Below are 14,871 nucleotides of genomic sequence, written 5' to 3'. Positions count from 1 at the left end.
ATTCTATTTCTTATATTTATTTGATATTTTGATTTTATTATTTTTTATTTGATATTTTTATCTGGAAAATATCAGTCAGATGCCTACATTTTTTCTCCAACCTCATCAATCAGGTTGTGTTTTGATGCTAAATACTGTACATAAATGCTATGGTAGTAGCTTATATATTGATATATTACGTATATATATATTGATTTTGCAGGTGATTTTTAAAATACCTTGCTTTTTTGGATCCAACACTTCAGTTCTTCCACATCACATGAATCACAATTCACGTCCCAAATATATTTTTTTTGTATGAGGCCTTTAAGATCTTCAAGATCAGCAAGATGTTTCTGGTACGATGATACCAAAAGCTCCTAAAATCAAATCACAACATCTTATGTCACTGATATTAGTTTTTGGTGTCGTACATAAATATGTATATATGAACAACATCTACCTTCCTAGTTTCCATTGCTTGAAACAACGATTGACTCATTTCAGCGCACATTTGGGCGACGGCGGTGAAATCTTCCTCTAATTCCACATTTGTGGAAGCCAGATCCTGGTAGATTTGTGTGGGAATGTTGCCGTCGGCAGAACGTAAGAGCAGCTTGGCCTTTTTCATATCTTCTGCCAAAACACCAGCTAGTATTAAAAGCTGGGATTCTAGCGCCTGCACAAAAGCAGGAGAACACAACATTAGGAATAAAATATTGCAAATTTTTGTGTTTTGGATCCTGTCGGTGTATGATTCTAATTCCCTTTCTAACCTGAAACTCCTCGATTTGGATTTGTAAATCCTCCATGTTGGCGCCACTTGGTTTCAGGATGAAAAGGTCTTTTTTGACATCATCCAAAACATCAGCATGATCTTGGAGTTTTCCAACACACTCAAGGTAATCCTGGACGGAGAAGATCTGTTGGAAAACACACAAAAATATAGATACAGTATTTGAAAAGAGGTGGAATGTTGCCTTCATGGAATAAAGATGACTTACCGTAGTGTTGACCTCCTCCAAATTCCCGACAGCAACATGAGGAGATACTTCTGTCGGTGCACCTTCCTCTGAGCTCTCCTCCTTGATGCTTTCCAAGGTGTGACCGTCACCCCCAAGAGCACTCTGTAGGGTCTCCATGACTTCATGGATCGCTGAGAGGTTGTGGCCCGAGGAGACGTTCTGAAGTAGCTGCAGAAGCTGCTGCTGGATAGTCGGAGCGTCACGCTCCTTGTCATCGTTTCTGGTTGGACTATTTGGATTTTCTTTTAAAGGTAGAAGGTTGAAGCAAGAAGAGTTATTTTCATCCTCACTCGTGGTATCAGACCATTCCTCAGCTCCTCTCGTCGGAGCACCCAAACTGTCTTCATCACACCCTTCATCTGTTACACTTTGGGTACCAGCCTCTTCCTTTCTGAAGGAGCAATAAGACCCAATCTCAATTTTTTTAGAGTTGTCTTCATCTTTTACAGATGGGGAATAATAGTTATCTTCATCTATTCCAGTTTGGGTATCAAATTCCTCTTCATTTATTTCAGTTTTCTCATCAGAGCGCTCTTTGTTGTTTCTCATTTGAGTGGAAGAGTCCTCTTCATCGTTTCCACCAGGACTATCAATCCCCTCGTCATCTTTTAAGAATGGGGTATCAGACTCCACCTCAACTTCTCCAGGTGAGGCATCAGAGTTTTCTTTGTCTTGTACAGGAAGAGAATAGTTATCTTCATCTGTTCCTCTTCCGGTATCAAAGGATTCTTCAGCTCCTCCAGTTGGGCCACCATACTCATCATCGTCATCATTTCCGCTTTGTATGTCCAAGGCCTCCTGATCTTCTCTAGTTGGGGCATCAAACCACTCTTCGTCTTTTTCAGTTTGGTTATCAGACTCATTTGCAACTTTTGCAGATGGGACATCAAAGTCTTCAGCATCTCCTCTAATTGGGGTTTCCTCCGCAACATTTCCAATCTGGACATCAGACTCCTCCGCAACATTTCCAGATAGGACATCAGACTCCTCCGCAACATTTCCAGATAGGACATCAGACTCCTCCGCAACATTTCCAGTCTGGACATCAGACTCCTCCGCAACATTTCCAGATAGGACATCAGACTCCTCCGCAACATTTCCAGTCTGGACATCAGACTCCTCCGCAACATTTCCAGTCTGGACATCAGACTCCTCCGCAACATTTCCAGTCTGGACATCAGACTCCTCCGCAACATTTCCAGATAGGACATCAGACTCCTCCGCAACATTTCCAGATAGGACATCAGACTCCTCCGCAACATTTCCAGATAGGACATCAGACTCCTCCGCAACATTTCCAGTCTGGACATCAGACTCCTTCGCAACATTTCCAGATAGGACATCAGACTCCTCCGCAACATTTCCAGTCTGGACATCAGACTCCTCCGCAACATTTCCAGTCTGGACATCAGACTCCTCCGCAACATTTCCAGTCTGGACATCAGACTCCTCCGCAACATTTCCAGATAGGACATCAGACTCCTCCGCAACATTTCCAGATAGGACATCAGACTCCTCCGCAACATTTCCAGTCTGGACATCAGACTCCTCCGCAACATTTCCAGTCTGGACATCAGACTCCTCCGCAACATTTCCAGATAGGACATCAGACTCCTCCGCAACATTTCCAGATAGGACATCAGACTCCTCCACAACATTTCCAGTCTGGACATCAGACTCCTCCGCAACATTTCCAGATAGGACATCAGACTCCTCCGCAACATTTCCAGTCTGGACATCAGACTCCTCCGCAACATTTCCATCATTTAGGAACGTGACATCAGATGCATCTTCATCTTTTGTAGTTGGGGATTCACACAACACTTTTTCTTTTCTAGGTTGTGCATCAGAGTCTTTTTCATCCCTTCCAGTTGGGGTATCGCACTCCTTTCCAGTCAGGGTATCAGACCCAGCCGTGTCTTTCTCAGGTGGGGTATTCGTTCCTTCTCTTCTACTCAAGTGATTAGATCCTTCTTCATCTTTCTGTCGTGAGGTATCACACCCATCTTGGGAGTCTTTATCGATGCCAGGTGGGGCATCAGACTTCTCTACATCTTTTCGGGTTGGACATTTCGAGTCTATTTCATCTCTTCTAGTATCTAGTATCTCCATCTCCTCTTCATCAACATCAGAGTGCTCTTCATCTTTGGTTGGTGGGTTTTCAGAGTCTTCTTCATATCTTTGAGTTGGAGTACTGAATCTATTTGCGATGTTCTCAACTGGGGCATCACACACCTCTTCAATTTGTCCAGCTTCAGCATCAGGACATTCTTTGTCTTCATCACAGACGTCTTCCTCTCTTCTCGTTGGGGTATCAGACACTTCCTCAACATTTCCATATCGGGTATCAGACTCATCTTTATGTTGTCCGGTTGTACTGTCAGACCACTCGTCATCTTCTGCAGGTGACCCATTAACCCAGCAATCTTCAGCATCTGACACATCTTCATCATTTTCAGGTGGGTAGTCAAACACCACTTCGTCTTTTGTACGTTGAGCTTTGGTGTCCTCCTTATATTCATCACTTGGAGCTTCAGACTCCTCTTGATCTTTTTTAGTTGGAGTTTCAGCTTCCTCTTGATTGTTTACAGATGAGGCATCCAAGACTTTCTCATCGTTTCGGGTTGTTCTAATGGGCACCCTTGAAAAGTTTCCAGTCAGGGTAGCAGACCAGTCTTCATCTGCTGTGACGAGATGGTCAGTACTCTCTTCCTGTTTTGTTGATGGGGCGGCATAGCCTTCTTCATCGCTATGGGACTTCTTGTGAACCTTTCCAGCTGGGATATCAGACCACTCTTCATCTTCCCTAAGCAAATCATTGGACACCTCTTCATCTTCTCCAGATGGGTCAACATACCCCTCTTCAACTTCTCTTGTTGGAACATTAGAGTATTCTTTATCTTCTACTGTTGCAGTGGCATCAAACACCTCTTCCGCTTTTCCAGTTGGAGCGTTATACCGAACCTCTTCTTTTCTTGTTGGAGCCTCAAAGTCCTTTCCGTATTCATCACTTGGACCATAAAAGTCCTCTGTATTGTTTTTAGTTGGAGCATCGGTCTCCTCGCTTACTTCTACAGGTGAGACATAAACATCTGTTTCATCTTCTTGAGGTGAGATATCGGAATCGGTTTCGGTGTGGACAGCACAGTTCTCTTTATATCTTGCAAGTGCGGCATGGGACCTCTCTTCATCGTTCTCGGTTGGACCATGAGAGTACTCTTCGTTTTTTTCAGCTGGGTCAATAGACACCTTGTCAGGTCTTCTAGTTGTAGAGTCAGAGTCTTCTACGTCTTCTACAGCTGGGGTATCAAACCGCTTTTCATCTCTTTTAGTTAGGGTATCAAACACAGAGTTTGTCCCTGCCGTAACTACTCCTGTTTGAGCATCAGAGTTCTCTTCTGCAACATTTTCTTCTTTATCCGATGAAGCTTTTTCATCTTTTCCATGTGGTCCATCTGACTGTTCTGCAACAATCTCTCCGGTTTGAACATCAGACTCCTCTGTAAATTTCTCCTTAACTTTTCCAGCACGATGATTAGAATAATCTTTTAAAAGTGACGCATCAGACGTGCCGTTATCATTTTTAGTCAGAACATCACAGTTTTGTTTACATTTTTCAATTGTGGCGTAAGACCCGTCTTTGTTGTTTGGAGTTTGAGAGTCAGCATCTCTTTTAGTTAAGGTGTTGGACGACAACTCAACATGACCAGTCAGGGCGTCACACAACTGGTCATCTTCTCCTGTGGCGTCAACAGGCCCCTCTTTTTCATTTCTACTTGCTGCATCGGAGTCGGCTTCATCTTCTACAGTTGAGGACTCTTCATCTCTTCCAGTTGCAGTATCAGACATCTTTTCAGCTTTGACAGTCGGGGTGTCAGACTGTGCATCACTCCACGCTTGATCTGCTGCAGCATCACTTTCCGCTTTATCTACTGCAGATGGGGCATCCAAGTCTTTGGCATCTCCTCGAGTTGGAGTATGAGACTCCAATGTAATGTTTCCCATCACAGAATCGAATCCCTGTTCATCCTCTCTAGAGTGAGAGTTCTCCTCATTGTTCCCTGCTGGGGTGGTGGACTCCTCTTGAACGTTTTCAGTTGGACCACTAAACTTCTGTTCATCATTCATATTTTGAGCATCAGTATCATCTTTTTCTTCTACAGGTGAGGTATACGAATCATATCCATCACTTCCATTTGTGGCATCAAACATTTTTTCATTTTCATTCTTTCCAGCTGGGTGACTAGAGTCTGGAGTACCATCAGTATCATCTTGGTGACCCGTTTCAATGTTGTTGGGTGCATCTTTCCCCACTAAAGCGACGAGCTGTGGTTCCACGAGTTCATGAGCAGCACCATTCTCAACAGATAACCAGTTGTCTAAAGATGGGAGAATATTCTGAGCTGCCCCGGCAGCCTTGCTCTCCGTGTCACTACTATTACAGAATTCATCCACATGTTGATTTACCGAGTCCATCCCATCTCCTTCCATTCCATGTGTGCCGAAAAATGAATGAACTTTGTCAGAGTCTGACCCTCTTGTTTGTCTTAGTTGTCGTCCTCCGAGGTTTACCCAACCATCGCACTTGGAACCAGCTGGGGACGGTTCTGGCCAGACTCCATCAAGTGTCAAAGTGCAATATTCAACATCATCTTGATCGCACCTTTCCATATTGCAATCATTTGTTGGTGTGAGTCTGTCAGATGTCATCAGTGATGAGTTCAATTGGTGCGTCAGTCTTTGACCAAGCAGATCATGCGGAGAGCTGCTGGCTTCAGGTTCAACGGTCAAACCACCCTCTGAAGGAACAATGACTTGGTCAGTTCTGTCCCCATCCTCTTTGGTGCCCATGTAGTCACCTTGTGCTTCAGCATTCAAGCCTTTGGATGAAGAACCTACAACCTCCAGGAAACCACCCTCAAAATCTCTATTGCTAAATGATGATTTCTCAAATTCATTTCCAGCCCAACCTTCAGATCCAGCTCTGTACAAATAATCATCAGTGAGCAATGACGTACCGTTGTAAGATTTATTGACTCTGCTAGAAGACTCACTGCCATCTAGATCGATACTCTCGAACAAAATCAAATTGGGTGGACATGATTGGATTGTCGGAGTAGCACTTTTTCCCAAAACAGTGAATTCATCGTCATTATCAGCCAGTCGGTTATTGATGACATCCGGCCAGTTAGTGACAGCAGCCAGTGAAGCTGAGACTTGAAAATCATGGACACACGCTGGAGAAACATCCTTCCTGGGGGTGTGTGACACAGCTATGGGCCTGGAATAACACGGAATATCATCCATCTCTGATATAAATCCCATCGTCTTGTCATCTGACATGTTTTGTGTTTCTTTGGCGTTTTTCCGGGAAATACAATCTAGATCTTCAAGGTACAAGTCGTTGCACTCTTCAGAGTCAGGCTCAAGAAGATGTGAGGTTATGGATGCACCAGGCCACATTGTGTCCACCTTATCATAAACAACATTTGCATCATCTCCGTCCTCAATATGTAAATGATTGTCGGTGTTGCTTTGACACCATAGATTCTGCTTTGAAGCTTGTGTGTTACCATCCATATATTCATTTTGTGACTTCACCACTTTGTCACGTTCCACACATGTCAATGGCACCTCCAATTCAACATTGCTTTGAGAAAATACAGAATCCTGAAGAAAAAATGTGATCATATTACTCAACTGCTTATCGAGTATTAGAACTCTTTGTTGAGACTCCGGGTGGATGTAAGTGTTAATCAGTAGGTACGATATGAACAGCTGCTTCGTCTCTTCAGCAACGCGATATCCGTCAACTCTCAGTTTCCGACACATGAGCCAAGATGAAAACTTCTCACCGAGAACATCAACATTAAGACAATCATTAGGAATTTCGATGGACTTCAAAACCTCGGCCGTGTAAGCGTCGATGTACCTGTTCCGCACGGCGGAATTTACACCCACAACTTGGGAATATTCCGGAATGTATAAAGCCACTATTTTGCGTCTGTTGTTTAGAAGCCGGCTGTCAAAGAGATCAGTGATATTTTGTTCTTCGTGCTGCGATGATGAGGAGCAAAAGTGGGATTGGACGGGCTGAGGCAAGACAAGACCTATAAACGGATGCTCATTTCCAAGCACAATGACTGTACTGCTGAAGCTCATCAAATCACACTGAACATCTGCATCCATCTTTAGTCCTTGGCCATTGTGGGGGTTCCTAATGTGGGACATAACGCCTCGTGTTGGAGTTGCACTACGCTCCTCTTCAGTGGGATTACTGGAGATGGATGTCAGGACATGGACATCCCGTTCTGGTGTCAGTGATATGTTCTCACTTAAGCACTTTAACATCAGTTGATTAACCTGCAGTGCCTCCAAGTGTGGTTCGATTCCAGTGGAGTGATCACCCATCATTTCCCGGCAGGTCTTTTGTCTCTGAATAATCCTCACATAAACAGAAGAAGGAATGAACCCCTCTTGAACTGCCCTCTTCAGGGTCATTACTTCTCCTGAGTAGGCCACTTGTAGTCCATCACTGATGTGGTTGACGATAATCATCTTCACAACCAGGTCTTCTGCTTCCCTCACTGCGGTGGCAAAGTCAGAGATGGACACAGAAGTCACATGTGAATTCTGTATGAACTTGCTCTCCAGGTTCAAGTCTGCTACTTGATCCAGGAGGGATTCATGAGGAGGATCCTGTCTAAGTCCATCATCCAAGTACAGAGGATGCTCAGATTGTGATAAGGTTGAGGTTGGAGGAGGCTCGATTCCTTTGGTCCAAATCCAACTATTGGTGAATTTTACACCCTATAAAAAAAAGAATTGCAGTTTTTATTGGCCTGATTAGACGAAAATGTCAGTGTAAGTGTTAAAAACCGGATACAAGCGAGTACTCACCAGTAGACCAACACGTTAAAGACGGCGTGCACAAGTTCAACACTGCAGTAGCGTTGCAACAAGAAAGTGTCAGCATAATGTGAAAGCAATCATGCCTCTGGGAAAGTAACTAAAAATGTGTTGGTTAGTCACGTCACACAGTGGAGCGTTTGACGCATCAACCCTGTTAGCCAGTTCAACATCAACAAACTGGTAAACGGTGAGAGAGATCAGACCCAAAACTGGCATGGCTCAACATGTTTACAGCATACTCCAATTCAGTAGTTGTCAGTGTCAAAATACAAACACTTGTCAATCATCTGGTGTGTGAGAATTAAAGGTGATGCTACAGAGAAGAGGAATCGGTTACTCATGCAATGAACCGTCGATCATTTGACCACAAAATACATTTGACCACTTAATAGAAGAAGAAAAAAAAGCCCAATTTCCAACCTCATCTGCTGGAGCAGGCTGCTCGGAACAAAGCTGGGATAGTTCACTGTAGGCCTGACTGAGTTCATTCAACTGTTCCTGTGCCTTTTCTCGCTCCTCTTCTGCCATCCTGAAAGACAAACAAATTGAAAAAATTTGACTTTGACTTAAAGTAATAGTAATGGTTTTATTTCATTTGAACATGCATCAGATTCCAATTGAGTGCATCCCATAATCAGTTCCCAGTTCCACATGTCCAAAAGGAGTAGGAAGAAGCAAAGCTTATTAAATCCTACCCCTCCATCTGGTACTTTTACAATCAGTAACTGTTACATTTGTTCACTTCCTGCTTTCCATAATACAGTTTAAGGTTTTTTTTTGTTTTTTTTTTTAAATAATGTACCTCGTACCGAAGTACTCGGTGATATGAGCATCCAATGCCATAATGGGTACCATAGTGCGTGTCAATATAGTGATATATATAGCACATCATGACTGGTTCAAGACTCTTCATCCTTGTATTTAGCAAACATCAACTGCTTGTATTGTTTCTTGAATTGGCTCATCGTTGTGCATTGTTTGATTTCCTTACTCAATCCATTCCATAGTTTGATTCCACATACTGAAATATAAGTTAGCATATAAGTCTTTCAAATTTAGTTCTTCCCTGAAAGTATCCCACTAATTAATCCTCTAATTAATCGCAGGGTATCTTGCAGTCACCGGCTGCATGGTCTCCAAAAGCAAATATCCATCAGGGTCTCTAACAAGCAGCTGTGGCTGTAGGCAACAGAGTTGTGTCGTTTTTATTAACTCTACAAAATGGTGCTAGCTGCACTTTTTCTGTCTCTGCATACGCTATAAATGGTTGTGCCGTGAGATTCGTTTGTGCTACAATTGCCATGCTCGTGTTAGACATAGACTAGACAGAGACTTTCTTTATTGTCATTGCACAATATCACAGCAGTGAAATTGCCAACGAAATGTTGTTGCCTGGCTCCCGTGTAATAATAAATAATAAATAATAGTGTGGAGAATAAATAGATTACATCAAATATGAACAACAATGTACAGCGTAAACAGTAATTTGTACAAATAAATTAAATAATGATGAACAATGAACAATGACCACATCATTTAATTAAATATAATTAAATAATAATTTAATAATATAATTTAAATAAATAATAATAATGTAAGTAAGCCCCTCTACCTTACTTACATTATTATTATTAATTTAAATTATTTAAATTATTTGGGCAATTTACTGTTCACGCTGCACTGTTCATATTTGGTGTCTATTCTATCTATTTATTCTCCACATTATTATTATTATTATTATTATTTATTATTACTTATCTTCTTTTGTGTCTGTTATTATATGGGAGCCAGGCAACGACATTTCGTTGGCAATTTCACTACTGTGTTTTTGTGCAATGACAATAAAGGGAGTCTATCTATCTATCTATCTATCTATCTATCTATCTATCTATCTATCTATCTATCTATCTATCTATCTATCTATCTATCTATCTATCTATCTATCTATCTATCTATCTATCTATCTATCTATCTATCTATCTATCTGTCTGTCTATCTGTCTGTCTGTCTGTCTGTCTGTCTGTCTGTCTGTCTATCTGTCTATCTATCTATCTATCTATCTATCTATCTATCTATCTATCTATCTATCTATCTATCTATCTATCAGCAGTGGTGATGCAGGCTGAAAGGTTTTTGCTCCTTGCCAGTATGACAACATCGGTTCTGTTGCTGCTGTGTTGTGTAATATACAGTACTTCTTAATAAACCATGTAGTCAAATAGTCACATTTTCCTTTTCACTTTCTCATGTACTCCAAACTCCTTATTAAAGTAAAAAAAAAAAGGTAATTAAATACATTTACTTTTTAAATTAGGATAATAACAGCCTGTCAGCTTCCAAACCCGTCCTCTCTTTGTCTCAGCTAAAAAGTACAGCCTTTACAGTACGTACTGTATACTGTATATACCAGATTCCATTTACCACACTTACTTTTCACTATGTTTGTTCAGCATCATTTCTGTGGCCCTCAGTGCTTCTGCTATCTGTTCCTTCTTTGTTGCCATTTCTTCCACAGAGACCTACAAAAGCAGACAGATTCATTAATCAATAGTGTAGAGGAAGCAGTACATGACATCTTGGACTGCTTAAATTTGACAAAACACTACAGCATTTAGTATAATTATACATAATCTCATGAGATACACACACACTCATGTTGACAAAAAGGTGTTTAGTTCACTTTTGACTGATTGACACAGAGGTATTTATTTCAAATGCTTATTATTCTGCTTGTAATGTAGAAGTGCTACCATGGGTTCTTCCTAATATTTTCAACCAGTCATGTATCTCAGTCATCCATCCATTTTCCATGCCACGTGTCCTCACTCGGGACGCGGGGGTATGCTGGTCGCCGGCCAATCATAGGGCACATATGGACAAACAACCATTCACACTCACATTCATACCTATGGACAATTTGGAGCCGCCAATGAACCGAACAGGCATACTTTTGTAACATGGGAGGAAACCAGAGTACCCGGGGAAAACGCACGCGGAGTACATGCAAACTCCATACGGAGACTCAAATCCACATCTTCCAGATCTCCTCACTGTGCGGCCAGATTAGATTAGAAAAGATTAGAAATAGTCCTGAATCTGATCGTACTGCTCAGATTAATCCAATCAAAAATGGGCATTATTATTACTATTTGTGATGCACTGGCTCTCCATAGTATGTCTATATGTGCCCTGTGATTGGCTGGCCACCAGTCCAGCGTGTACCCCGCCTCTCGCCCAAAGACAGCTGGGATAGGCTCCAGCGACCCTCGTGAGGAAAAGCGGTAGAAAATGAATGAATGAATGAATGGCTCTCCATACATAGTGCAGGTGTACCTACCTCTACCTAATCATTTGATATTACGTAAATGGCAACTATTAAATGTTGGGCAAATAAAATAAATACCAATCAGTAAAACTGTCTGCCCACCAGTAATGCATTTACTCTAATCTGACTGCTATTCTGCCACATTATTAATGTGGATAAAATATTTCAAATGCACCAGGAGATTTCTCATTGTTATTATTGTGAATTAAATTAACGTGTCATGGTGTAATATATTGAGTTCATGTTATATTTAATACAAAATACAAAAATATATACTCGATTTTGAGATAACTCATAGAAAGCATTGACATCTAAGCTTGGTGGTGTGAAACATTGGTGCTTGTGCAACTGTAATGTAGGTTCTGTTGATAGGATACACAAAGTTACCTATTCCAATGTCAATTATAATGCAAGCGAAGTATAGCAGACATGCTTTTATTTGCTCCGTCCTCACTGTTTTATCAAAACAGTCCCAACAAACAAAACACATGATTACCTGAGGTTTATTTGAAGCGTCAGTGTTGGCATTGCTATCTTTCAAAGCATTCCTCTCATTGCACAGGTTGTGTTTCACATTAGACATCCAACCTAACAGTTTGCTAACTTTATCACCATGCTCTCGCTTCTCCTCATCAACAGATCTCTGCAATCAGAACAGGTAAGGGTGTGAAAATATCAATAAATTAGGAATCAACAGTTGACTCATCAAACTGTATAATAAAGTACCGAGGGGGTATGGTCAACTCAATCAAACAATAGAGGTACATAAAAAGGTACATAGGAGCAGATAAGTGTTATACGTAGTTCTGCTTGGAAATACAATTCTGTACACAAATAACCATTCTCTTAAGGATTAGTCCTTTCTGCATCCGCCTCTGTTAGAAAACAATGAAAATCAACAAATCCAAAATAAAACCTACATATTTTTTTTTTCAAACAAAGATGATCATGATGAGCAAAGATGAGTTTAATGTTTAGATTTCCACATTCCATGATGCAGTGTTGATAAGGATCCAAAACCCTGAGCCTTAGTAGCCTCCAGTAATCTTAACCCAGTGTGACAGTCATACAGGCTTCTGTCCAGCGCCTCTTTGAATGTGATTCGTCTCTTGGTTTTTGGACAAGTGAGGCTTTTGGTATGGGACTTCTCATCTTTGATCGCCGAGGCAGTGGCTTTGTCGACAAGGCCCCTCTGAAGGATTTCGTCCAGGGGGACTCTGTCACGAGTGTCAGGGTGCATGAGTCCACCGGTCAGGAGCTGGAACTCAATACAGCGAGTGCCAATGTCCTTGGGTAAGAGGTTTTCCTGGACCGCCTGGGGGATTGACAAAGGCTTTGCAGTTTTGGGGTGAATGATGCCGTTGAATGCCTGCTCACACGGTTTTAGCGACTGAGCCAAATTTTCATTTAAAAGACCTTTACTGAGCGCTTCTTTGACTGTGAGTTTCTCTCCAGAGAAGGGGTCACAAATACCTCCAGTGCAGGCCTGAGCCTCCAGCAACCTCAAAGCGGTTGTCCTGTCAGTAAAGCCCTGTTGAAAACCCTGCAGAACAGACAGCCTCTTCTTCTGGTTGAGGTCCCACAGACCAGCGATGGGACCGTTGACATCCTCCACAACTACCATTCTGGAAAATATGATGTCTGCCATCTCATATATGCTAAGAAGGCCACTCCGGTAACGTTCAAGCTCAGACGCTTCCAGGAACCTCTGACTGAGAGCTGACTCGAGGCAAAGCTGTCTGCCATTTTTGACATCAGTGATGATGTGGCGCAAATCCCCGCTACTGTCATCTACAGATACCTCCTGCCATTCGCTTCCTTGCTGTGACAGATACAGATACATGGGTTTGTCGATGTGTTTCTTCTTGAATGCGTCGTACGCGGACAACTCGGCGCCACTACTGCTGCTGACCACTGACACCCGATGAGAAGTTGTCAGAGAGCTATTTGTAAGGTGTCTGTCCCCAAGAGGGAGAAGAAAGACGCCGCCATCAATATCGTAAAGACTTCCCTTGAGTATTTCAGAATAGTATGCTTTCTGTCCTGAATCAGGGTAGTGAAAACCTTTGGGGTTCCGAACCGGATCGTACAGAATTTGAAAGGTCTCCTTGTTCAGGAAGCCATGGTCAATAGCAACACTAGGCGGCATTCTGACACCAGCCTCGGGGTTCATCACTCCACCAGTGGCGATCTGGACTTCAAGGATCTTCTTGCCTATACAACGCTCAAGAACCATCTCCTCCATGGCCTGGAACACCGACAGCCTTTTCCCAGCATGCACATAGCCACTATAAGCTTTCTCAGCCTCTACCAGCTTATCCTTCAAGGCTGATTCAATGAGGCCTCTTTCAAGGGCCTCATCCACCGAGTACACTTGCCCCGTCGTCAGATCAGTGAGGCTTCCAGTTGCTGCCTGACTTTCCAGAAATTCCAGAGCGTACGTCTTTGCCAAAAAGCCCTTCTCAACAGCCTCTAGGAATGAAGCCTTTTTCTTGCTGGACTCCACATAAACTCCAGCAATGGTAGACGGTTTGCTGACATATGGCGCAATGACTGCTCGGACCTTATCGATTGTGGTAAGACCCGTCTCTAATTTACGCAAGATGTCTTCATCCAAGAGCTTGTACCTGATGAGGTTTTGAATCGCTGGGCTTTTTTTCAGATCAGGCAGAGTCAGTTCAGGTGAATTCAACAAGTTGAGGTTCTCCCTACTGACTGGAGCACCTTCATCTGGTGCTTCAGGAGTTGCTTTGACCTGATACGTTCTGGTCATAGATGTGCTGCCTTTGTTCTCGGACGCGTGCTCTGTGGGTTCACACAGGGCCAAGTATCCCTGACTTTTAATGACCTTCCTGGGGTCAGTCTGTTTACTTTCAGTTTCATTTGTCGGGCAGGTGAGCTTTTGAGATAGTGAATCCGTCACAGTTGTCTGACTATGATTGACGTTCATTCCGCATCGTTTCACAATGTCTTCTTTCTGTAGTGTTGGAATCTGTAAATCGGAAATGAGGATATCTTTGAGTTAAAATGGCAACAGTTACAAAATAAAACTAGAATATATTTTAACGGACTCCCATACCTCCGAGGAGCTTTTCATTTTGCCAGTCTGCTCCTCCTTGCTGCATTTCTGCATCGTTATATCCTCGGTCTTCAAGATGGAAGTATCTTTATGAAGAATTACAACCTCTTTGCCATATGACAGAGATTTCTCTTCCTTCAGCGTCATTCTGCGATCGCCATCTCTTAGGAACTGCGTTAAGCGCTCATCGCTTTGCAAAGCGTTTAACTTGGAGTTCAGCTCAAGTTTGTCCTCTTCCAGTTGAGCGATACGCAACCTGGCCTTCAACAGATCTTGGTCAAGCTTCAATTTGTCCTGCTCCTGTTTGTCCAATCCGATCTGCACTTGCAGCAGATGGTCCGCTTGCTGCTTTGATTCCACTGCTTTTTGCTCAAAGCCCTGAACCTCTCCTTTGAAATAGTAATTCAGCATCTGCCCCAATTCTGCACCCTGTGAATGTTTTTGCGACACGTCTCTCTCGCTTGTCATTTCGGACTGTGCCAAAATGACTTTCTCTTCTATTTCTTTCTTTAACAGCATTAGCTGCCTTTCGTAGCCCTGCCTCTGAAGCT

General features: G+C 42.5%; 2 protein-coding genes across 24 annotated transcripts in view; both read right to left on the bottom strand.

The window, feature by feature from the left end:
* dst (dystonin) overlaps positions 1-14,871 on the bottom strand; it is a 152,671-nt gene that overhangs the window by 66,472 nt on the left and 71,328 nt on the right. For all 23 annotated transcript variants that reach the window (XM_058058420.1, XM_058058421.1, XM_058058428.1 and 20 more), the window contains 3 exons: positions 11,738-11,884; positions 10,347-10,435; positions 8,337-8,445 (listed from right to left, as the gene is read on the bottom strand). In XM_058058420.1, the coding sequence (XP_057914403.1) occupies positions 8,337-8,445; positions 10,347-10,435; positions 11,738-11,884 (345 nt within the window). The remainder of the gene's footprint in view (positions 1-8,336; positions 8,446-10,346; positions 10,436-11,737; positions 11,885-14,871) is intronic.
* LOC131107924 (plectin-like) lies at positions 11,891-14,472 on the bottom strand. The gene has a single exon (XM_058058444.1). It carries the CDS (start codon positions 14,189-14,191, stop codon positions 12,209-12,211), a length of 1,983 nt encoding a protein of 660 aa, XP_057914427.1. The 5' UTR covers positions 14,192-14,472; the 3' UTR covers positions 11,891-12,208.

The sequence above is a fragment of the Doryrhamphus excisus genome, chromosome 20 (assembly GCF_030265055.1).
Source record: "Doryrhamphus excisus isolate RoL2022-K1 chromosome 20, RoL_Dexc_1.0, whole genome shotgun sequence".
NCBI lineage: Eukaryota > Metazoa > Chordata > Actinopteri > Syngnathiformes > Syngnathidae > Doryrhamphus > Doryrhamphus excisus.
The sequence above is the reverse complement of the archived record's forward strand: the minus strand, read 5'-3'. Positions and strand labels throughout refer to the sequence as shown.

What these genes read in the sequence shown, in the direction of transcription:
- LOC131107924 (XM_058058444.1), bottom strand. Translation starts at nt 14,191, where the DNA reads ATGAACGTCAATCATAGTCAGACAACTGTGACGGATTCACTATCTCAA.